The sequence below is a fragment of the Micromesistius poutassou genome (assembly GCF_964030765.1).
Source record: "Micromesistius poutassou genome assembly, contig: SCAFFOLD_1534, whole genome shotgun sequence".
NCBI lineage: Eukaryota > Metazoa > Chordata > Actinopteri > Gadiformes > Gadidae > Micromesistius > Micromesistius poutassou.
The window spans coordinates 1-10,705 of record NW_028176925.1 but is presented as its reverse complement, the minus strand read 5'-3'; the positions used below and the strand labels follow the sequence as shown (position 1 = coordinate 10,705).

The 10,705-nt window shown below is 53.0% G+C and overlaps 1 protein-coding gene across 1 annotated transcript; it reads left to right on the top strand.

The window, feature by feature from the left end:
• Positions 1-659: 659 nt before the first annotated feature.
• On the top strand, positions 660-10,534 carry LOC311377462 (serine/threonine-protein kinase mTOR-like; the record flags this gene model as incomplete). The annotated part of the gene is made up of 8 exons (XM_084491349.1): positions 660-777; positions 2,088-2,285; positions 6,229-6,329; positions 7,049-7,145; positions 7,639-7,737; positions 8,614-8,736; positions 9,560-9,745; positions 10,325-10,534. Coding segments are annotated over 8 exons (1,132 nt in total), but the record flags the coding sequence as incomplete, so codon positions are not given.
• Positions 10,535-10,705: the final 171 nt, after the last annotated feature.

The window sequence follows — 10,705 nt, the reverse complement described above, 5'->3', positions numbered from 1 at the left end:
GTGTGCCGGTAAAGCCAGCGGGCCGGCGCAAAATATTACGAGTCAATCTCGACCGTTTAGCTTTTTTGGCATAAAAAGACGGCAGTCGGACCCTCTCACCAGATCGAGTGTCCTCAATGTCTACCAGCAGACAACCTCTCTCCTCACAGCCCCCCGTTCTGTTACTCCTGTTACCCCCAAAGGGAATCCACACCCCTCAGATAGACTTGTGGGTACAGGTGTCTCTCTCTCGCTCGCTCTCTCGTCTCCCTGGTGACGTATCCATGGTTCCCTCCAGGTGTCTCTCTCTCTCTCTCTCTCTCTCTCTGCCTGTATCTCCGTCTCTCCAGTGATGTGTGTGTGGTCGTATCCCTCTAGGTGTCTCTCTCTCTGCCTGTATCTCCTTCTCTCCAGTGATGTGTGTGTGGTCGTATCCCTCTAGGTGTCTCTCTCTCTGCCTGTATCTCCTTCTCTCCAGTGATGTGTGTGTGGTTGTTTCCCTCTAGGTGTCTCTCTCTCTCGTCTCTCCAGTGATGTGTGTGTGGTTGTTTCCCTCTAGGTGTCTCTCTCTCTCGTCTCTCCAGTGATGTGTGTGTGGTTGTTTCCCTCTAGGTGTCTCTCTCTCTGCCTGTATCTCCGTCTCTCCAGTGATGTGTGTGTGTGTGGTCGTATCCCCCCAGGTGTTTCCTGAAGCTGGGCGAGTGGCAGCTGAGCCTGCAGGGCATCAACGAGAGCACCATCCCCAAGGTGCTGCAGTACTACAGCCACTCCACCGAGCACGACCGCAACTGGTACAAGGTGAGGCTACACCCCACCACCAACACCACCACTACCACCACCACCACCACCACCACCACCTCTAACATCATCACCACCACCACCACCACCTCTAACATCATCACCACCACCACCACCACCACCTCTAACATCATCACCACCACCCCACCACCACCTCTAACACTAACACCACCACCACCTCTAACACCATCACCACCACCACCACCTCTAACACTAACACCACCACCACCTCTAACACCATCACCACCACCTCTAACACTAACACCACCACCACCACCTCTAACACCATCACCACCACCACCACCTCTAACACCATCACCACCACCACCACCTCTAACACCATCACCACCACCACCACCTCTAACACCATCACCACCACCACCACCTCTAACACCATCACCACCACCACCACCTCTAACACCATCACCACCACCACCACCTCTAACACCACCACCACCACCACCTCTAACACCACCACCACCACCTCTAACACCATCACCACCACCACCACCACCACCTCTAACACCATCACCACCACCACCACCACCACCTCTAACACCATCACCTCCACCACCACCACCTCTAACACCATCACCACCACCACCACCTCTAACACCATCACCACCACCACCACCACCTCCTCCAACTCCTGAGTTGAGAGGAGCAGTTGAACCAGAGTTCAGAGGATCGCGGTTGGAAGCTGTTCATCGGGACATTTGTTGTACAGCTGAAATCTAGCTGCACCGCTAGATGTCTCCAAGTATAATATCTGATCTACATATCGTTCCGCTCTGCGCCTTTGCTCCTCCCTAACCTCCCCCGGGCCCTTGACATTTAGTGGTTGGACAAGGGTGGAGATCTGAGAGTCGTCCTTTTGGGTTACAATACACCACCTGGCCCTCGGGCTAGATCTTATCAAGCCTCGGTAAATGAATGCCATATCTACCGGTACAGGACCGTTGTGCAACGGCAATGAACCTGACCCATCCTGTTTGTACTGTGTGTGTGTCTCTCTGTGTGTTTGTCTCCCTGTGTGTGTGTGTGTGTGTGTGTGTGTGTGTGTCTCTCTGTGTGTTTGTCTCCCTGTGTGTGTGTGTGTGTGTGTCCCTCTGTGTGTGTGTGTGTGTGTCCCTGTGTGTGTGTGTGTGTGTGTGTGTGTGTCCCTCTGTGTGTGTGTCTCCTTCCCTGTGTGTGTCTCCATGTGTGTCTGTGTGTGTGTGTGTGTGTGTGTGTCTCCCTGTGTGTGTGTGTGTGTGTGTGTGTGTGTGTGTGTGTGTGTCCCCCTGTGTGTGTGTGTCCCCCTCCCCCAGGCCTGGCATGCGTGGGCGGTGATGAACTTCGAGGCGGTGCTCCACTACAAGCACCAGAGCGCCGGGCGCGACGACAAGAAGAAGGTGCGCCACGCCAGCGGCGCCAGCGCCAACAGCGAGGCCAGCAACAGCGACAGCGAGGCGGAGGGCGCCGAGCACAGCCCCGCCCCCTCGCCAAGCCAGAGGAAGGTCGGCGAGGTCAGGCTCCACCACACACACACCAACGCACACACACACCAACGCACACACACCAACGCACACACACCAACGCACAAACACCAACACCAAAGCACAAACACCAACACCAACGCACACACACACACCAACGCACACACACACCAACGCACGCACACCAACGCACACACACCAACGCACACACACACCAACGCACAAACACCAACACCAACGCACACACACCAACGCACACACACCAACGCACACACACCAACTCACACACACCAACGCACACACACCAACGTACGCACACCAACTCACACACACCAACGCACACACACCAACGCACGCACACCAAAGCACACACACCAACACCAACGCACACACACAACGCACGCACACCAAAGCACACACACCAACACCAACGCACACACACCAACGCACACACACACACACACACCAACGCACACACACACACACACCAACGCACACACACACACACACCAACGCACCAACACCAACGCACACACACCAACGCACACACACCAACGCACACACACCAACGCACACACACCAACGCACACACACCAACGCACAAATACCAATGTACACCAATGCACAAACACCAACGCACACACACCAATGCACGCACACCAACGCACGCACACCAACGCACACACACCAACGCACGCACACCAACGCACACACACCAACGCACACACACCAACGCACACACACCAACGCACACACACCAACGCACAAACACCAACACCAACGCACAAACACACACCTGCCTATACACATGCCTGTGCACACACACGCACATGCACACATACATGCCCGTGCACACACACATGCACACATGACTGTGCACACACACACACATGCACACGTATACACACATGCCCGTGCACTCACTCACTCACTCCCCCGCTCACACTCTGACTCTCTGATTCACTCTCTGACTCACTCTGCCTCTCTCTCTCTCTCTCTCTCTCTCTCTCTCTCTCTCTCTCTCTCTCTCTCTCCCACACACATGCAAACACATGCATGTGTGTGCGAAAACATGTGCTCAGTTATACGCACACAAACGCAGACGAAGAAACATCCACCTGCGTGCAACCGTACACACGCAAACACACCAGGAAGCACATGCACACACAAACGCATTAAAAGCCATACAAAGCCTGCAAGACTCCTGAACCAAGACCAATGAACAACACAAGCAGACAATACCGCACGCAGACACACACATAAAGACACACAAACGTCAAACAGACATAAAATGCCCACAAACAAAGCAGGAATGCACACAACTCGAAACAACACACACGCACACACACACACACACACACACACACACACACACACACACACACACACACCCCTACACTTACCTTCACTTACAACTTACACACCAGACCAGAGGTCACTGGGTTTTTTTTTCTTTCCAAAGTGCCCGACACACACAAACATCCAAATAAATACCACCCTGGGCTCCCAGAATGCCGAGCGTCTGGGCCGCTCTTTACTGTTCTGTCGGGGGAAGACCCTGCGTTTAGCGGCGGGTCAGGTGGGCCGGCGGCGGCGGTGGTATGCACGCGATTACAGCCTGCGCCGTCTGCCGCCGCCGCCGCCGCCGCCGCATGCCATCGCTCACGGAGAACGTGAGCGTCCTAAATCACACACACACACACACACACACAGCGACGGTTAACCCCGGGGGTAGAAGGAGAGCGCCCCCCACACACATACATCAGACTGTCAATCCCAGGGTTAGGAGGAGAGCGTGAATCCGCACGCACGCACGTGCGCGTGTACACACACACGCACGTACGCACGCACACATACTGTCAATCCCAGGGTTAGAAGGAGAGAGGGCCACCACACACACACACACACACACACACACACACACACACACACACACACACACACACACACACACACACACACACACACACACACACACACACACCAACCAGACTCTCAATCCCAGGGTTAGAAGGAGAGAACACACACACACACACACACACACACACACACACACACACACACACCAGACTCTCAATCCCAGGGTTAGAAGGAGAGAACACACACACACACACACACACACCAGACTCTCAATAACAGGGTTGGAAGGAGAAAGGAGAGCACACACACACACACACACACACACACACACCGACTCTCAATCCCAGGGTTAGAAGGAGAGAGTGCCCCACATGCAGAGTGAGTTTGCCTGTGGAGGGGGGGAGGTGGAGGAGGGGGGGTGGGGGATGGAGGGGAGGTGGAGGGGGAAGGGTGGAGGTGGAGGGGGATGGGGTGGAGGTGGAGGGGGGGGGGGGTGACCTTGATTCCCCAGTGAGCGGTGCGCCTGGTGCTCACACATGGCTGCTCTCGTCTCACTCTGTGTTTATTTAAACCCAATAAAAGCTGGAGGGAAGCGGAGCCCCCAGCGGCCCGGAGAGAGAGTCCCCGGTGGTGGCGGACAGAGGAGGCACTGCCATTCACCCTGATGGACGTGTGGAGGAAGGGTCTCCTCACAAGGAGAACTGCTTACCTCAGTGAACTAATATATATATATATATAGACGTGTATCTTTCACGACCATGACTTCGGTACGCATAGGACCATTATGAATATAAAGCTAAACGCTGGCCCTTCATTCTGATTCCCGTGGCTCGCTGCCGTCTGTCCAGGTGGCTTTTGCTAACTCGGTCGTGTCCTTGTTCCAAGTCTTTATGGCATGCTTTGATTGCTCGCAACTTGACTTGTAACTCGCTCTGTTGCTGAAGGACAAAATGGAACGAGTCATGGGAAATACCGGTATGAGTGGAAGGATTAAGGACAAGGATTATCACTTTAAATCAGAAGCCATATGTTAATGATTTGAAATTCGTCATCCCGGTTTGTTTTCTGGGATGATGAAAAGTACGGCAAAGGCTCAGGAGGGGAGAGCGGGTCGACAGAGGGTTGTTAGTTCGATCCCATGCTCCTCCTAGCTGAGTGTCCCTGAGCAAGGCACCTAAACTGAACCGCTCCCGACCAACAGGCCCTTGCCCTGCCTTGCGTGGCCGACACGTCGGTGTGTGAACGTGGGTATGAATGGGTGAATGCTAGGCAATAATTGAAACTAGCATTCAGCCTCACTAGCCTCCAACCTCCTTCAGCTTCGAGCGATGCCTAAAGCCCTCTAGCCTCAAGCCTACAGCCTCGTTAGGCTCCAGCCTCGTTAGGCTCCAGCCTCGTTAGGCTCCAACCTCGTTAGGCTCCAGCCCCGTTCGGCTCCAGCCCCGTTAGGCTCCAGCCCCGTTAGGCTCCAGCCCCGTTAGGCTCCAGCCCCGTTAGGCTCCAGCCCCGTTAGGCTCCAGCCTCGTTAGGCTCCAGCCTCGTTAGGCTCCAGCCCCGTTAGGCTCCAGCCTCGTTAGGCTCCAGCCTCGTTAGGCTCCAGCCTCGTTAGGCTCCAGCCTCGTTAGGCTCCAGCCTCGTTGGGCTCCAGCCTCGTTGGGCTCCAGCCTCGTTGGGCTCCAGCCTCGTTGGGCTCCAGCCTCGTTGGGCTCCAGCCTCGTTGGGCTCCAGCCTCGTTAGGCTCCAGCCTCGTTAGGCTCCAGCCTCGTTGGGCTCCAGCCCCGTTAGGCTCCAGCCTCTAGCGACGCCCTTTAGCTTGACCTGCGCTGCTGCAGGGGTCAGACAGACTGGGGCAGATAGAGGCATGTCTCTCTGGTGTGTTGCTCAAGGTACTCAATCCACACATTTTGGGGGTCAAATAATATATATGGTATATATTCGATATACATGCCTGTGTATGTACATACAGATATGTGTATTTGTGACTTGTACGCCACACATGGGATCAAAGGAAAAGCTATAATATACAAGTCAAGACAGAAGCCGTGTATATACAGGTGTGTGTGTGTGATGGGACCTAACCCGTGGTGCTGTCTGTCTGTCCGTCTGGACCCAGGACCTGTCCAAGACTCTGCTGCTGTACACGGTGCCTGCAGTCCAGGGCTTCTTCCGCTCCATCTCCCTGTCCCGGGGGAACAACCTCCAGGACACGCTCAGGTGAGACACACCACCTGGACACCCGGTGGACACAGCCCCCCTCCTCCAGGCGTCCTGCTCCCCGCTCTGAGCAGCCAGGTTTTATATCGGTACAATACCAGCGGGTTGACTCGTTACCGGCAGGTTGCTAGTTGGATCCCCGGCTCCTCCTAGCTAGAGTGCCGCGGTGTCCCTGAGCGAGACGCCCTCACCCAATATGCTCCTGACGAGCTGGCTGTCGCCCTGCGTGGCGGACACCGCCGTCGGCGTGTGTGTATGAATGTGTCTATGAACCGTTGTAAATCGCTTTAGATAAAAGCGTCTGAATGCCATAAATGTAATGCAGCACCGCACAACATTCAGTTGAGCGTATTCCCGCTTTCACACTCAATGGGGCATACTAAATTACAATCGGGGTACTTCACTAAAAAGTATACTTTGCAGTCCACCAAAAACAAGACAAGTGCACTATACTTTTTAGTTCGTAGTACTATACTATGCAGTTGTAGAAATACTGTACTATGGAGTAACACAACTGTATAGTACTATACTATACAGTTGTAGTTCCACTGTACTATGGAGTACTACAACTGTATGGTAAAGTAATATACTATACAGTTGTAGTAGTACTGTGAAGTGCAGGGAACGGCAGTAACTGGAAACAAGGGGACCTCTAGTGGCCTGCGGTGTGCGCTGCATGTGGTGGTGGTGGTGGTGCTGAAAGCTGTGTTCCTGTGCAGGGTGCTGACTCTGTGGTTTGACTACGGCCACTGGCCCGATGTGAACGAGGCCCTGGTGGAGGGCATCAAGACCATCCAGATAGACACCTGGTTACAGGTAATTCTGTCTGTCTGTCTGTCTCTCTCTCTCTCTCTCGCTGGCTCCTAATATCGCTCTCTCAAATGTATTACAACAAGCTGTATGAAGATGGCAGGGAAGTAATAGTATCATTTATTTTTTTAGAAGGCAGGCTGTTGTCTCATGAATTCGTTATTCAAACATATTTAGGCATCTCGTTAAAAAAAAAAAACCCTTCTAAACGGATTACTGAACAGTTTATTCTAACTGATGTCAAAACACAAGCAGCCTCATGGCTCCGTAGTCCAGGCCGTCTGTCCCCAGTGGGTCTGTAGTCCAGGCCGTCTGTCCCCAGTGGGTCTGTAGTCCGTCTGTCCCCAGTGGGTCTGTAGTCCGTCTGTCCCCAGCGGGTCTGTAGTCCGGGCCGTCTGTCCCCAGCGGGTCTGTAGTCCGGGCCGTCTGTCCCCAGTGGGTCTGTAGTCCGGGCCGTCTGTCCCCAGCGGGTCTGAGTCCTCTTGTGTCTCCGCATCAGGTCATCCCTCAGCTCATCGCCCGCATCGACACGCCCCGCGCCCTGGTGGGACGCCTCATCCACCAGCTGCTCACCGACATCGGCCGCTACCATCCCCAGGTAACACACTACACACACTACACACACTACCAGGTTACACACACTACCATCCCCAGGTAACACACTACACACACTACCAGGTAACACACTACCATCCCCAGGTAACACACTACACACACTACACACACTACCAGGTTACACACACTACCATCCCCAGGTAACACACTACACACACTACACACACTACCACCCCCAGGTAACACACACTACACACACTACCACGTAACACACACTACCATCCCCAGGTAACACACACTACCACGTAACACACACTACCACCCCCAGGTAACACACACTACACACACTACCACGTAACACACACTACCATCCCCAGGTAACACACACTACCACGTAACACACACTACCACCCCCAGGTAACACACACTACACACACTACCAGGTAACACACACTACACACACTACCACGTAACACACACTACCATCCCCAGGTAACACACACTACCACGTAACACACACTACCACCCCCAGGTAACACACACTACACACACTACCAGGTAACACACACTACACACACTACCAGGTAACACACACTACACACACTACCAGGTAACACACACTACACACACTACCACCCCCAGGTTACACACACTACACACACTACCACCCCCGGGTAACACAACCCTGTTCATAACACTACCACCTCAAGGTAACACAAGAAAACACACACGGTTCATAACATAACACAACACTGACATGCTAACACAACCCTGCTCATAACATAACACTAAGCCTGGGGTAACAATGTCTGCATTAGAAGAACTCAGATTTAGAGGAAGTCAAGGGGATTTCAATGTTGATACAATGAACAGTTATTTAACAACTCATTATTTTGTTTGACCCCCCCCCCTCCATTAGGCGTTGATCTACCCTCTCACTGTGGCCTCCAAGTCCACCACCACCGCCCGCCACAACGCTGCCAACAAGATCCTGAAGAACATGTGTGAACACTGCAACACCCTGGTCCAGCAGGCCATCATGGTACGACCCGTTCCACCGCCTGTAGCCACTGTTGTCGGCCATCTTGGTAGGACACATGAACCCTTCTCTAGCCACTGTCGTCGGCCATCTTGGTAGGACACATGAACCCTTCTCTAGCCACTGTCGTCGGCCATCTTGGTAGGACACATGAACCCTTCTCTAGCCACTGTCGTCGGCCATTTTGGTGGGACAAATGTAACCACCTGTATACGATAGCTGTGTTCGAAATCGTTTCCCTATTCACTCACTCACTCACTATTCCCTTCATAGTGTTTATGATATAGTGAACTATATAGGGAACGAACAAACGAGAATTCGGACACTACACTGAACATTTCTCAACGTCATTTGTGTCAGTAAATACACGACCGCATTGCATTGTGTTATACGGGAGTAACATGTAGGGAACATCGTATGTTCACTCAAATTTTGGGTATTTTATTGTCCACTATGTAGTGAATGAAATTAACAACAGAGAATTCGAACACCACTACAAAATGGCGAGCACCCTATATAGTGCACTATATCCGTGATATAGGGAACGATTTAGAACACAGCTACTGTTGTCTCCTATGTTACTGGGACTAATTCAACTTCCTGTAGTCATTGGCATACTTATATTGTACTCTATTTCTATTCCCTGTGTTCATTTATCTTTGAGTAAAAAAAAAAAAAATGTATGTATGTAAAAAAAAAGTATTATATCAATTTTTTTTTTATTACGTTTGGACCACTTGGTGTCAACAAAGGTTGTGTTTAAATAGCGGTTGTGTGTCAATGAAGGCTGTGTGTGACTAAAGGCTTGTGTGTTGCGGGCCCCCAGGTGAGCGAGGAGCTGATCCGGGTGGCCATCCTGTGGCACGAGATGTGGCACGAGGGCCTGGAGGAGGCCTCGCGCCTCTACTTCGGCGTCGAGCGCAACGTCAAGGGCATGTTCGCCGTCCTGGAGCCCCTCCACGCCATGATGGAGCGGGGCCCGCAGACCCTCAAGGAGACCTCCTTCAACCAGGTCCGTCCCGGGGCTGCCGGGAGTAGCTTAGCGCGGACGCTAGCGCGAGCTATCGTTAGCCGACACACGCTAAACCCAGCTAGCGCTCGCTGGCGCTACTTAATACCAGCTACAACACGCTAAACCCAGCTAGCGCTCGCTGGCGCTACTTAATACCAGCTACAACACGCTAAACCCAGCTAGCGCCCGCTGACGCTACTTAGTACCAGCTACAACACGCTAAACCCAGCTAGCGCCCGCTGACGCTACTTAATACCAGCTAACACTAGCTATCAGTGGCTAAAAGCGTACCACTAGTTAAAAACAGTGAACAACAGCTATCGCTCGCTAACACTACTTACTACCAGCACACACTAGTTATCGCTAGCTAATACTAGCTAACACAAGCTATTGCTAGCTTATACTAGCTAACTCAAGCTATCGCTAGCCAATGTCAACGAACACCAGCCGTTGCTCTCTCACACTACTTAATACACAACACCCGCTGGCTAGCTAACACCCATCAGCTTACCGGGTCGTCAGCTATCCTTTTTGCACGTGGTACGCGGACGTCTTGAACGACGTCACTTCCTGTCACAGGCGTACGGGCGGGACCTGATGGAGGCGCAGGACTGGTGCAGGAAGTACATGCGCTCGGGCAACGTGAAGGACCTGACGCAGGCCTGGGACCTCTACTACCACGTGTTCAGACGCATCTCCAAAGCAGCTCCCCCAGGTACGGAAAAGGTTCTGGGATCCAATCCCCTCCCCTCCCCCCCCCCCCCCCCCATCTGCTCTGACTCTCTGTGGGTCCGTCCCTTGAGAAGGAGGTTCTGCCCTGCTCCAAGATGACATCACGTCAATTGTAAATGTGCTCCATTCATTAGGGCTTTTTCCAACCAGTGGCCGCTCAAAGCGCTTTACACTATTATTGCCCGACGTTCACCCATTCATGCCCACATTCACCCACCGGTGGGCGGG